This window comes from Pelophylax lessonae (assembly GCF_965119305.1).
Source record: "Pelophylax lessonae genome assembly, chromosome: 1".
Lineage (NCBI taxonomy): Eukaryota > Metazoa > Chordata > Amphibia > Anura > Ranidae > Pelophylax > Pelophylax lessonae.
The window spans coordinates 434,981,676-434,997,249 of record NC_138768.1 but is presented as its reverse complement, the minus strand read 5'-3'; the positions used below and the strand labels follow the sequence as shown (position 1 = coordinate 434,997,249).

General features: G+C 43.1%; 1 protein-coding gene across 1 annotated transcript in view; it reads right to left on the bottom strand.

The window, feature by feature from the left end:
• The window catches only part of LOC309546734 (uncharacterized protein), a gene marked incomplete at both ends in the record, with an annotated part of 31,594 nt that extends 16,744 nt beyond the window's left edge, over window positions 1-14,850 (bottom strand). The window contains one exon of the mRNA XM_082246434.1: window positions 14,643-14,850. Coding sequence (XP_082102560.1) covers window positions 14,643-14,850 — 208 coding nt within the window. The remainder of the gene's footprint in view (window positions 1-14,642) is intronic.
• Between the last annotated feature and the right edge of the window lie 724 nt (window positions 14,851-15,574).

Here is a 15,574-nt window from a genome sequence, read left to right as displayed (position 1 = left end):
ATATAGCTTTCCATGGATGCAATGGAATAACAAATGACATACATATATCAAAGATAAACCATAAACAGTGTGAATAATTGAATAAGGCAATATATGTATAAAGCAAGTAAATCTCATACCATAAAAATCCTAATGGAGGAGTGCAGTCAGGTAAACCCAGGAGTGCAGTCTAGGTGCCTTTAATCAAATATGTGATGCTCAGAGTGCTCTTCAAGACCCATCACCATGGCATGCATATGCGCTCCCCTCAGGATTAAGACTCCCCAGCAGTGGTGGCCGGTGTAATGAGGGCGCAGGGGCGCCGCCCCCCCATCCATGCGTCCGGCCCCCTAATCTGCATGCAGGGGCGCCAGACGCATGGAGCTTAATGGTTTTTTTTTTTTAATCACATGATTAGAGCCAGAGGCTCTAAAAGGGTGATGCAAAGGGTGGAGCCGGGGCGCACTGAGCCCACCCATTGTGTGACAATAGCGAATGAAAATTCGCTATTGTCACACCGATCCTCCTCCTGGCCAATCAGAAAGCACGTCCGATACACGCTTCCTGATTGGCCGCAAGGCAAACCCCATGCCATTGGCCGAGTGGGAGATGGGAGCTGGAGTACTCAGAGACACGCCGCCGGGACTGAGGAGAAGCCGACGCCGGGACACTGATGAGAAGCCGCCCGCCGCCGCTGCTGCTCCAGTTAAGTAAGGGGGCACGCACGCTGATCTCTGCATTGGGGGAATGTATGCTGGTCACTGCATTGAAGGGGGCACGCACGCTGATCTCTGCATTGGGGGCATGTATGCTGGTCACTGCATTGAAGGGGGCACGCACGCTGATCTCTGCATTGGGGGAATGTATGCTGGTCACTGCATTGAAGGGGGCATGTACGCTGGTCACTGCATTGAAAGGGGCATGTATGTTGGTCAGTGCATTGAAGGAGGCATGTACGCTGGTCACTGCATTGAAAGGGGGCATGCTGTTCACTGCATTGAAGGGGGCATGTACGCTGGTCACTGCATTGAAAGGGGGCATGTATGCTGGTCACTGCATTGAAGGGGGCATGTATGCTGGTCACTGCATTGAAGGGGGCATGTATGCTGGTCACTGCATTGAAAGGGGGCATGTACGCTGGTCACTGCATTGAAAGGGGGCATGTATGCTGGTCACTGTGCATTGAAAGGGGCCATGTACGCTGGTCACTGCATTGAAAGGGGGCATGTACTCTGGTCACTGCATTGAAAGGGGGCATGTATGCTGGTCACTGCATTGAAAGGGGGCATGTATGCTGGTCACTGCATTGAAGGAGGGCATGTACACTGGTCACTGCATTGAAAGGGGGCATGTATGCTGGTCACTGCATTAAAAGGGGGCATGTACGCTGGTCACTGCATTGAAAGGGGGCATGCTGGTCACTGTGCATTGAAATGGGGCACGCTGGTCACTGTGCATTGAAAGGGGGCACGCTGGTCACTGTGCATTGAAAGGGGGCATGCTGGTCACTGTGCATTGAAATGGGGCACGCTGGTCACTGTGCATTGAAAGGGGGCACGCTGGTCACTGTGCATTGAAAGGGGGCACGCTGGTCACTGTGCATTGAAAGGGGGCAACCTGGTCTCTCTGCATTGAAAGGGGGCAACCTGGTCTCTCTGCATTGAAAGGGGGCACGCTGGTCTCTCTGCATTGAAAGGGGGCACGCTGGTTTCTCTGCATTGAAAGGGGGCACGCTGGTCACTCTGCTTCTTACTGAAGGCCCCTTTCACACTTTTGCGACCTCAAAGTCACGCAATTTTTTACAGCGTTTTTGCCACAAAGCAATGCCTATTACATTTTTCTGTTTGCGCCCCCCCAAAATTTTTGAGCACCAGCCGCCACTGCTCCCCAGGGTCAGATAGCAAGTATGATCACTCAAAACACAATCTTCAAAATCCCAGACAGGCTGCTTTAAACATCCTCATGATCAAGATCCCACAGGGTCAGATAGCATATTTGATCACTAAGACAGCAATCTTCAGAACCTCTGATAGGCTGCTAATGAACTCCCTCCACGCTACATATATGAATAAAGGAAGCAGAATCTCTCTTTATGATAATTTATTATAGGACGCCAAACAGTAAAAAAACTCACATTCATGTAGAAGTTTTCAGACATATACAAACAGCTGCTAAGGTGTACTTCAGCATCGATAGGTTTAGCAAGATGGCCACCGGTCACGTGGTTCCACATGGAAAGATATAATAAAATATTTACAAAAATGTGAGGGGTGTACTCACTTTTGTGAGATATTGTACATATGTGTCAATCATGCGCTGTGCAATAAATTCAAATTAGGTGTGAATGAGTTCATACAAATAGATAACAAATGAAAACAAATTGTGAAGAGTATTTTTCAAACAATAGTGCATCCCAGAATCACTTTTGACATGCAGTGCTTCTTCAAGATCAATGTGTTAAAATCATCCACCAGCCGGTGTCCACCTTTGAGTGCAATGCGCGCTCACCTGCAGCACAAAGGTAATGTGCAGTATAAAGTAAGCCAATCCACCTGGGGGGAGTCCTATGGTTTACCTGGTATCCTCCTCATGAATCAGACTGGGTAGGCTCCACGGTTATATGTATGTGAACAGAATGGTTTCATAGTGTAGTAGGTTTTTAAAACATTCATTATTCAATAAAAGATTTTCATCCAGAACGCTCACATTGATGTAGACATAAAACTGCATAAGATCCCCATCTCTACATGTCATGTGCAACTACAATTCCCGACTGCACAACCCGGATAGCACTGTGGATAGACAAGGCTGACATCACTGGCTCCTCCTACATGTTACCTCACTATAAAAGATGAAGAGCAGCGCTATTTAAATAACAGTCCAAAAGTAGTTAGGCAAGGTCCAGCCGATTGGTCTCTTCTAGTGCCACCACCACCAGAACAAAAGTGACCCCAATCACACTGCCGCTTACCGTCCCACCAGTATCATAAGGCCCATAGGATACACCAAACAGCTCCTGCAGATTCTCAAGAAATGTTCCTCAGCATTCCCAGGATAGAGCAACATGATAGTGCGATTCCATGCAAGTACCTCAGGGCATACCGATCAATCATAGTACCCAAAAGCAAAAAGCAATCTCATAGTGCAGTATTATTTAAACTCCTTTTATTATATTCTGCCAATAAAACACTTAAAAGCAAATTAGCAATGTGAGCTAATCTGTATTGATCGGTTCCCAGCCAACAAGATGACCGCTGCTTCCTCTCTACGGTGACGTCCCGCGTCACAGGTCCCGCCCGACGCGGTGTTTCGTCCAATAGTAGACATCGTCTGGGGCATGGTAGGCGGGCGCCACCGTGCTACTTAAATAGCAGAAGCAAGTGGTGTTACACTTCCATTACACTTTCAGCGGATATACCATTCCCTACCGGAAACAAAACATTGCAGCGCCATCTTGGGCCACTAAAGGAGATGACACTGCTGGACTAATTTACAGCATATGTGCATATAACTGGCGAACATAGCTATCTCACCCGGATCCACTCAAAAAAGAAGGCGGGTCTGAGCAATCAAGGTCTTTTTAACCTGAGCTCGGCCCAGCTTTCTGCTGATGAGCAACATGTATTGAGTCGTGGTCTAAAATATGCCCCCAAGTGCTCTCTCAAAAAATCTGAGACCTTTATGGACTTGCAAAAGTTCATAAGGAAGATTACTATCAAGCGCTATGTTGCCACTAACCCCTTTTGAACAAATACTAAAAAACAAAAACTTTAGAGACCTTGTGGCTAAAGACATTGAGAATTTGAATATTCAAAAGACATGGGAGACATGGGAGGATCTTAAGTTCAAAAGAGGTTTAGCCTCTTTAAAAGAAAGGACAGATATAGTGGTGCGCCCCGCCAACAAGGGAGGTGGTGTCGTTGTCATGAATAAGGAGGCTTATGTGGCTGAGATGCAGCGCCTCCTTTCGGTTACCGACACCCATGCCCCCCTTGCTGGCAACCCTATGCTTAAATTTAGGAAAGTGCTTACTAATTTGGTGGATGAGGAATTTAAAATAACATCATCACTAAAAAAGAAAAGGCATTCCTTGTTCCATCAGTACCAAGGGTGCCAGTTATTTATTTTCTGCCTAAAATTCATAAATCCCTGACTAACCCTCCTGGCAGGCCGCCTGTCAGTGGGATTAATTCTATTACATCTAGGGCAGGTAAATATATAGATTTTTTTCTTCAGCCTCACTGAGACCCCCTCTTACTTGAGAGACTTCACACAAGTGATCAACATCTTGGAGATACAGTGGGAGGAGGCTGTCTTCTTGTGACAGCTGATGTCACCTCTCTCTACACTGTCATTTCCCATGAACATGGGCACCAAGGCAGTGGATCATTTCTTGTTGAGAGGGGGTGCTCTACACCCTAAGCAGCACGAATTTGTTATGGTTACTGCATGTCTTATAACTATTTTTGGTTTGACGACAGGTACTACTTGCAAAACAAGGGTGTGGCCATGGAGGCCAAGTTCGCCTCGAGTATGGCAAACTTGTTTATGGCCAAGTGGGAGGAGGACGTCATCTATGCTAACCCCAGACCAGAGCTGTGTCTGTGGCGGAGGTATATAGACGACGTCCTCCTCCTGTGAGCAGGAAGTATGGAGTTCCTGCATGAGTTCTTTTTAGGGCTTAATGACAATGACAAAGGTATTTATTTGCAGTATGAGGTGAGTGAGAAGGAGGTGCACTATCTAGACTTGAATATTAGAGTTGAGGGGCGTTCTATCCGAACTTCAACATTTTTTAAGGAGACGGATAGGAATGGATACATTGATATGTCCAGTTGTCACCATCTGTCTTGGCTCAGATCTGTGCCGAAAAAAGTCAATTCCTCCAGTTACGGCAGAATTGTACGCACCAAGAAGACTTCTTAAGGGAATCGGAGATTCTTAAATCACGATTCCATGAAAAGGGGTATGATCCTAAAGAAGTCAATCAGGCCATGGCGGATGCTAGTAGTAGAGATAGGGAGTCACTACTAGCCCCCAGGTCTAGGGAGATAAGTAAGAACTTTGATTTCTTTTTTCTCACCACCTATTCTAACCAGCACTTTGCAATGAAGAAAATCTTGTATAAACACTGGAACTCTGTCTTAGGACCACAACTTCTTGAGGATCCTGTGGTTATCTATAAAGGAGTGCCACCCTTGAGGTTGCAGATTGCCCCAAATGTGATCAATCCGCCACGAAAACATTCCTTCTTCTTTCAGAATATGGTTGGTTTTTTTCCGTGTCGTAGGTGCTCTATTTGCGCACTTAATGCACATCGGCCTAAGAGATTTCAGTCTTTTGAGTCATCCTCTACTCATGAGCAATTTACTATCAAACAGTTTATCACGTGCACAACCAAATATGTGGTTTACATCATCTGTTGCCCTTGTGGCTTACAGTATATTGGCCGCACCAAGAGGATGCTGGTGACGAGGTTAAGTGAGCACGTTGCTAACATCCGCAAGGGTTTCCCTGGCCATAGTCTCTCCAAGCACTATGCTCTCTGCCACAATAAAGATCCCAAGGGAACTGTGTTCATTGGCATTGAGCAATATGTGGCAGATTGGCGTGGGAGTCATATGGTCAGGGAGATCTCCAGGTTGGAAGCACATTGGATCTATAGGGCCAAGACATACACTCCAGATGGTTTGAATGTGGAGTGGGATGTCAACGCCTTTATAGTGAATGGCAAGTTGTGTCCGAATTTTTCTGTCTTTTTAGTCACCTTTTTGTTTTTTTGCTACTAATTTTATAGTTTGTGTATTTTTTTTATTTGTACATGATTTTATTGGGGCTGTACATATGGTTTTTAATATTATGTAAATTATGATTGAGCTTGTTTTGCTATATCTGTGATGTGAAGTTCACTTTTTGCCCACAAGATGGCGCTGCTATTTTTAGTATGTTTACAATTGGGAGTTAATGTGATCCTGAGTTTAATTGCATAAGGGTATTGCCAATCTAATTTATTTTATTCCCAGATGTATTTAAATACATTTTTCCCTTAATTGGGCACACTGGAGGCGCATCGCTGTGTGTTCTGGGTGAGATAGCTATGTCCACCGGTTATATGCACATATGCTGTAAATTAGTCCAGCAGTGTCATGTCACCAACAGGGCCACTTTTAAAAAATGATGGGTCTATCTGAAGGGAACTGCCAGTTGGTCCTTATGGAATCACTCCCATCGCTAGCGATCAAGATTCAGTAGTGTTCAGAAAGGTAGCATATCCATAGAGGTAGGTGGAAAGTTTTCTGCCACTGAAGCTTTGTCACCAGCAACAGAGTCTCCCACCTGACATCAGCCTGAGAGGATGGGGCTTCTCTGAAAATTGATACTGTGCTTGAATATTGTGATAAAACAGGAAATCAATTCATACAGACATGTACAGTGACTGGGAGGTACAATTTAAGCTTTACTCCTCTGCTCCAACTCCTTCAATGCCTACTTGAGTGTCTATCCCTCTCCGTCCTCCTCAGTTCAGGACCTCCAAGATCATGTTGCCTTCTTCCTCCTGTAGGAAGCTTAGTTCCAGCTGGTCTATGCCCAGGTCAGTCATATCTGGGGCGGGGGATCCATTTAATTAATATCTCCCCATCATTCCTTCAATCCCAGCCTCCCAGCGTCCCAAGGAGGGAACCTGTCTCTAGTGACAGTGGTAGCTCTATCCCTGGCCATCAAAAGTCTTTTAACTAAAGGTTATTTTGCAAGTCTTGTGTCTAGAAAAACAGAGAGAGCTGCTATTTGTACCCGAAGGATGTTAACCGCCACACCCTTCTCTACCCCATCTTGTAGGAAATCCAAGATTATGGGGACAGAAGCAGAAGAAATTTGCTTCTGCCTACGCCAAGTACAAAATGTTTTCCAAACTTTTAAGTATATTTTCCTTGTTACTGGTTTCCTGCTCAGGAGGAGTGTGTCTATCACAGATAGAGCAGCCCTTTAAACTAAGGATCTGGCGCTCACTAACCAGGCCGTCAATTGGAAGAATTCCGGCCTGGAGTGCCAAACTGGTCCCTGCAATAGCAGGATTGGGAGGTTCGGAAGCTTCCAAGGAGGTGCCACCGATAATGCTTTCAAGGTCGCAAACCACGCCCTCCGTGGCCACCAAGGTGCAATCAGGAGGAGGCGAAGGCCCGGGGAACAACTGAGCTTCTGTAAAACTTGGGTCTGAGCAATCAAGGTCTTTTTAACCTGAGCTCGCCCCAGCTTTCTGCTGATGAGCAACATGTATTGAGTCGTGGTCTAAAATATGCCCCCAAGTGCTCTCTCAAAAAATCGGAGACCTTTATGGACTTGCAAAAGTTCATAAGGAAGATTACTATCAAGCGCTATTGTTAGCTCAATTCTCGTCAGGAGGCAATCACGATGATATTACAGCCCTTGAGTTGCTACCCTCCCAATAGATGGATTTCCCCTCCAACCAGCTGGGAGTTATGACGACACACAGCACTCAAACTTGGTGCAGTCACAACTGTTTATTTCAAGTTTCGTGCTCCCATTTAAAGGGTATTTCGGCGGCAAAAACGGCTTGAAACTGGTTTACAAGCCGAAGTCAATTGAACAGTACAACATCACTCATAGAAACAGTTACATGAAAAGGATTTTGTGTCCTATACATCTGTGACAATATGTGGGGTGTCGTGTGTTTGAAGATTGTGTCTTGTGGAGCAGACACTTGGTCTGTGTTCAGCTGTCATGTGTTAATGTAAGCAATTGTCAAATGTGTACAGGTGGAGTCCGTAATTTCCATGCGCAGACTTAACTTTGTCAAGTGTCCCAATGAATGAATGAACAGGTGTTTACATGTCTTCTAAATGCAAAACATAGCTGTCTGCTGACCAAGGTGGATGAATGGTTTTCAGTCTTAGCTCGTTAATATGTGAATGCAAGGGGGCCACAGTCTATCGTAGAATGAGCATGAACTGAAATATATATCTGAAACATCATACGGCATATTAATACAATCTTTCAACCCAACCTTTGATCCCAGCTTATTTATAACGGTGGGATCACTTAGAGTCTCTGAATAGCACAAAACAGGTGACATTATATTCCAAGGTGTATGTAGGCTGGCGACTTGGTTGTGTGCACATAGGGATATAGCTTCTATTGCAGGTCATGTTGTAACATACCTAGGCGGGGGTTACATATCCTGTATCTATCTCTACCATTGTCTCTGTGAGTGAATATGAGGATCTGTCACTACGATAAGCATATAGATTTGGATGAGTGTATACATCAGTGTCTTCTATACTTGAGTCAGCCCACACCCCACTATAATAGACTTTTAAAACATTAACTGGGGTAGGAACAGCTAGCAGGCAGGTAGAGAACAAATCATTAGAATTGTAGTGATCAGAAAGGCAAAAGTCAGAAGAGTTCAGTATGTTGGTAGCAATAAACATCCATATGTTGTCCTTTGTGTCCAATAAACTTGACTTTAACTGTAAAGTGGAGACATGAATGTCTCGTGTCTCTCTCCTTTCCTGGGGTGAGGAAGGGCAAAATGAGGAGAGGTTCTCAGGGTGGTGAGCACATGTTGCCAGTAACCAAACAGTGGCTACTAGTGTTGAGCTTGCTGTAAACAGTACCACTGCTGCAAAAATGGGAAGTTTTACAGGAGTAGGGGTGTCCGTTGGCATTGTACCAATGCGTCTGTCTGGATCCAACTGGAATTCGTCTGGTGCGCGTCACAATCTCCGGTCCGTCGTCGTGGGGTCCAGGGGTGGGGCTTCCGTCTGTCTGGATCCAACTGGAATTCGTCTGGTGCGCGTCACAATCTCCGGTCCGTCGTCGTGGGGTCCAGGGATGGGGCTTCCTTCAGTCGCGATGCGTGGATCCAAACCGGGGAGTCGTCTGTCAGTACCGCTGTTCTGGTCACTGCTTGAACTATTGCAGGGGGTCCGTAGGATCGGTCTAGCGACGTCAGCTTATGGAGGGGCCTTCACCAGGATTCTGTCACCAGGCTTGAATGGGTGGGTTGGTGCACCTGTTGGCAAAGGAAACGAGAGCGAGAGATCACCATAATCACTGTTTAATTTTCCAATTAATTAATTCTGCCACATTTTCCTCTTGCAAAATCTCTAGATATGAGAATAAATGGACTCATGGGGTTGAGACGGGTCTGAAGTCATTCTGACTTTAGCAAGAATAGCAGGTAAGTACATAGACAAAAATACAAGTTTTACAAGAATGGCAGGAGTATTTTGCGCCACTGGGCGTCTGGCCTATAGACAGGCAGCAAAAATAAATGCTAGTGAAGCTACTCGCAGTACTGAGGTTTAGGGCCTACAGGAAGGCAGGTAACAGGAAGGATACTTAATGGCACTGTTTTGGGAGAACACAACATGTCTACACATGCAACAATGGTGGGGGCCCTTGGAGGGGTTGAACTGCCTTGTATTCCTCCAAAGGTGGAAATGGGTTAAATTGCAGTCCTCTGACTCACCCAAGCAGGAAGCTACCTAGAACTGAGTATCCCTTGCATGGCTAAGATGCTGTGATCACTGAACAACCGGGAGTGAAATTCAAGCTGTCTTGTGTACATGGACAAATAGAGACACACAAAACAGCTAGAAGTCAGTACTCATGCAGACATAAATCTATAAGTGATTGCTCAGTTTGCTTGGTGACACCTGAACAGGAAATTGAAACCCAAATAGCCTTGGAGACACAAAATCTGACTTCAAGGACCATTCATATGCAAAACCTGGGCAGTGAGTCACTTTCAGGATGAAAAGAGATCAACTAATTGAATTCACTGCAGGAGGTTACCTTTAAAATTTTATCAGAGTAGTAACGCTGGCATAAATTCATTTTAATTCTTAGCATACTATCAACAAGCCAACCACTTCCATCCTATTTTTTTTTTTTTTTTTTTGAATGACAGCTTTCTATTCTACTATTTAACAATACAGATTTCACATACTGCACATCTGATAACGTGCTGTGACATATAATGACAATCAGGTCACTAGTTTCCAGAGCTACATATGGTATACGTACACAAATCTGTAAAATTTCATTTGTATCCAAGATTATTATATAAGAGTAGTACTACAGTATCTGCCTGAGCACATTATCCCATACCAACAATCTTGTCAAGAGAAAAGGTAGTAAAAGCATAAGTGCATAAATTCAAAAATTAGTGTCTAACACCAGAATACAAAAGTATGTACCAATATACCAAAGGAAAACTCTAAAAAAAGACCAGAGATGCTTAATTATCTAAAGCATAGCACCTCATTTATGCCAGAGCTCATATATGTCAAATTTAGAACACATCAAATATGACACCCAATAAATAGAAACTTTCTAACACCCATAAAAACAGTCTAATCAATCAGGAAAAAATCTATTTGGAAACAATACTCCCATATGATTGGTTGTTGTTGAAGGCTGTGCTTGGTCGTTCTGAAAATCTCAAATTTCACTTATCTGAGGAATAAGCATCAGAAAGGTTTAGTAACAAAACATTTTACTTTTCCTCCTAAAAATAAACCAACGGTTAGAGGAATTGAGCATACAGTAAGCATATCAAACATTTCCTTCCTAACAGTGCACTTTTCTAATACCAAAAATTGTTGACGTCAAATTAATTATTACCACGTGGATTTCTATATTTTTTTGTTATTATTATGGTATACCATAAACTTAAAGAGAAAAAAAAAATTATTATTGTTCACCATGGTTGAAAAAAAATGAGCAGCTCAAAACATTAGTAATTTCTCATTTGAAATACAAGAACCCATACGTCACCCATTCTTTAGCAATTCGGAACATTCCTTAAAACTTGTTTTCTCTACAAGGCAAAACTGATTGTTAATTTGTATGACAATACAGCTGTTTACAGTTCTTCTTTCTATTACCTGTGTCACAGACCGAAAGAGGTGGGGGGGGGGGGGTTTGTTTGCTAAAAGGGCACTTAGAAAATATATACTTTTTTTTTTTAAAAGCCAGTGATAAAGAAAGAAAAGTTGGTGACACAAAACCTTAATGATGAAAGTTTCAAAATTGCTTACGATTTTTAAGGATAGAAATACAATTTTAGTCCTTAAGGTCACACTTTATACACCAAATATATATTTCCTTGCTTCTAAAAGCTGCCATGACCAGCATAGTACGGCAAAATCACATCACTTTTAAAACATAAGTAATAACCACAAAACAAATTATTATGCAACCAATATTCATTTAGTGTTATGAAATGCTTTGTTGATACAGCAGCACCTATAGGAACAAATGTTAAAACAAACACAACATAACGATTTATGGATCTAAGGTTGCCCATACATGATACAATTTTCATACAATCTTCCTAAACGTAAATTTCATCATTTTCCCGGAATTCTCCTTACCTTGAAAATTTCCCATTATCTTAAGCTCAGAATACAACGTGAGATCAGCTGAGTTTGAAAGTTTATATATCTATGGGTAGTGACATCAGTGTTTATACTTTATTGGAAAAACCTAGTTCCCAACTTATGCGGTTTCCTGCGTCTAAATAATCTGATTTATACATATATCCAATTTATGGTCTGCTGATTAACTATCCTTGGTGGGCAAGACTATACCTTCAAGCTCAGCTTAATATCACATACAATTTCCACATACATCTATACAATGGCATGCAATCTTATATAACGACTAAATACACTTAAGTGTCTATACAAATATATACAAGGTTTTTGGAGGGGGAATCCACCATCACACACAGTACTGCTTTGTAACCGGGTTCCAAACCCCTTTTTATCTTTGGCGCTCCAAGCGCTGGAGTATCAGACCCCATCTTTGGGAATTTCAGATTCCCGGGAGTTGCTAAAATTAGCGGTTAACTGGGTACCGTTTATCTGCTCTGACAGTATAGGGTAGTAATAATAATAATAGAAAATATAATCACTTACCCCATACTGTGTTTTTTGGCAGATCCCACTTCTGACACCAAACTGTTAGCTCAATTCTCGTCAGGAGGCAATCACGATGATATTACAGCCCTTGAGTTGCTACCCTCCCAATAGATGGATTTCCCCTCCAACCAGCTGGGAGTTATGACGACACACAGCACTCAAACTTGGTGCAGTCACAACTGTTTATTTCAAGTTTCGTGCTCCCATTTAAAGGGTATTTCGGCGGCAAAAACTGCTTGAAACTGGTTTACAAGCCGAAGTCAATTGAACAGTACAACATCACTCATAGAAACAGTTACATGAAAAGGATTTTGTGTCCTATACATCTGTGACAATATGTGGGGTGTCGTGTGTTTGAAGATTGTGTCTTGTGGGGCAGACACTTGGTCTGTGTTCAGCTGTCATGTGTTAATGTAAGCAATTGTCAAATGTGTACAGGTGGAGTCCGTAATTTCCATGCGCAGACTTAACTTTGTCAAGTGTCCCAATGAATGAATGAACAGGTGTTTACATGTCTTCTAAATGCAAAACATAGCTGTCTGCTGACCAAGGTGGATGAATGGTTTTCAGTCTTAGCTCGTTAATATGTGAATGCAAGGGGGCCACAGTCTATCGTAGAATGAGCATGAACTGAAATATATATCTGAAACATCATACGGCATATTAATACAATCTTTCAGCTATGTTGCCATTAACCCCTTTTGAACAAATACTAAAAAACAAAAACTTTAGAGACCTTGTGGCTAAAGACATTGAGAATTTGAATATTCAAAAGACATGGGAGACATGGGAGGATCTTAAGTTCAAAAGAGGCTTAGCCTCTTTAAAAGAAAGGACAGATATAGTGGTGCGCCCCGCCAACAAGGGAGGTGGTGTCGTTGTCATGAATAAGGAGGCTTATGTGGCTGAGATGCAGCGCCTCCTTTCGGATACCGACACCTATGCCCCCCTTGCTGGCAACCCTATGCTTAAATTTAGGAAAGTGCTTACTAATTTGGTGGATGAGGAATTTAAAATAACATCATCACTAAAAAAGAAAAGGCATTCCTTGTTCCATCAGTACCAAGGGTGCCAGTTATTTATTTTCTGCCTAAAATTCAAAAATCCCTGACTAACCCTCCTGGCAGGCCGCCTGTCAGTGGGATTAATTCTATTACATCTAGGGCAGGTAAATATATAGATTTTTTTCTTCAGCCTCACTGTCTCACAGCCTCTAGCTAGAGGCATCATCCCGGTACCGTTGTTTGAAGCCGACGGTCGGCTTTCCGTCGGTACCGATCGATGCGGCTCGGGAGCCGCTCGATCGTTACCCCCCCTCCCGCCTCCTTCCCGCCTCCTTCCGCGTCCGCCGGCTGGATGGAGTCCCGATGAATGCCGGAAACGGCATTGATCGGGTCTCCGATGACGTAACCCGGTGGCGGCGTCCATGACGTCACTTCCGGGTTAGTGTGCTGCAAAACGGCGCCAAATTTGAAAAACGGCTGTATGCAAAAACGCCGTTTTCGGCGTTTTGCATACAGGGAAGTGTAGTGGAGGGGTCTAGGGTCTTTTAGACCCTCGATCCCTCCATAAAGTGTACCTGTCACTGCATATTGCTGTCACAAGGGATGTTTACATTGCTTGTGACAGCAATAAAAGTGATCAGATTTTTTTTTTTTAAAAAACTGTAATAAAGTTAAAAAAATAAATAAAATAAATGGGAAAAAAAAAAAATTTAGCCGCCCCGATCACCGTTAGCTCGCGCACAAAAAAAAACGTATACGGAAGTCGAGCCGCGAATGAAATCGCTGTTCAAACCACACATGTGAGGTATCGCCGCGATCGCCAGAGCGTGAGCAATAATTTAAAAAAAAGAGCTACACTCTAACTCTAAACTGGTAATCGTTTAATAAATTTAAAGTGTCACCTATTGAGATTTCTATTGACCGTAGTCTGTCGCCATCCCACGGGGGGGCGCAATTTTAAACCGTAACATGTTGGGTATCTATTTACTCGGCATGACATCATCTTTCACAATATACAAAAAAAATGGGCTAACTTTACTGTTTAGTATTTTTTAAATGCAGTGATATGTAATTTTTCCCAAAAAAATGGCGTTTTAAAGACCGCTGCGCAAATACCGCGTGACAAAAAATATTGCAATGACCGCCATTTTATTCTCCAGAGTCTTTGCTAAAAAAATATATATAATGTTTGGGGGTTCTAAGTAGTTTTCTAGGAAAAAATACTGGTTTTAACTTGTAAACACAAAGTGTCCGAAATAGGCCTGGTATGGAAGTGGTTAAATAATACTGCACTATTAGATTACTTTTTGCTTTTGGGTACTATGATTGATCGGTATGCCCTGAGGTACTTGCATGGAATCGCACTATCATATTGCTCTATCCTGGGAATGCTGAGGAACGTTTCTTGAGAATCTGCAGAAGTTGTTTGGTGTATCCTATGGGCCTTATGATACTGGTGGGACAGTAAGCGGCAGTGTGATTGGGGTCACTTTTGTTCTGGTGGTGGTGGCACTACAAGAGACCAATCGGCTGGACCTTGCCTAACTACTTTTGGACTGTTATTTAAATAGCGCTGCTCTTCATCTTTTATATTGTTTATATGTTTCATCCTACATATGTGCAGCAGCTGTTTTAATTTTATTTATTATTACTCTTACGGACACAAGCGCAGCTTATTGAAATTTTTTTATGTTACGTCACTAGTCACGTGATTTCTTCAGGGTGACTTCTTCAATGTGAATGTCACTTTTTGGTGCAGTCTCAATGTGAATGTCACTTTCCAGTGGAGCCTCAATGTGAAGGCCACATTCTGGTTTAGTCTCAAAATGAATGTCTGGCGGAGTATCCCATGTGAAAGTCAAACAGTATTCTGGTGGAGTCTCCATGTGAAAGTTACATTCTAGTGGAGTCGCCATGTGAACGTCACACTTTCGTGCATTCTCAATGTGAACGTCACACTCTGGTGAGTCTCAATGTAAATGTCACACTCTGGAGAGTCTCAATGTAAATGTCCTATGCTGATCGCTTCTCAATGTGAACATCACATTCTTGTTGAGGGCTAATATGGATTTCACATTCGGTTTTGCTGACTGGGGGAGGCCTGCCATGTGAGCTGTGTCTGCTATAAATACTGAAAACATCAAAGAATAAAAAGAGGAATCGGATTTAGTACCTTCGTCTACGTTTCATATAGTTTAATGAGTGTACAGAGCTCTCCCCGCCAAACCCACCCTTTGCTTCCAGAACAGAGCAGTCGTTTCTCCCACAAATCCTCACCTACAGATTACCAGAGATAGGAGAGAGGGGCTTCTGCTAATGGGCAGGCGTTGAAGAGGCGACATATTACATTTTCATGCCCTGTCAAATACCTCTTAAAAGTGATCCATGCTCGGAGCATCAGTCCTTGCAGCCATTGTGAGCGAGCCCTAAAAAACTGTTCTGATCATACAGGATTAGGGGTCAGGAATAAAAGTAATGTACATACATACACATATGCATGTAAACATACAAATACTGCTAAGCAGGGAATTAGTAGAGTGACACAAGACAGTTGTCTTAGGAAGGGGGGCAAAAGAATAAATCTGGTCTTGTCAGTAGGAAAACACACACAACTTCTCTGTGAATTTCAGCACTGTCATG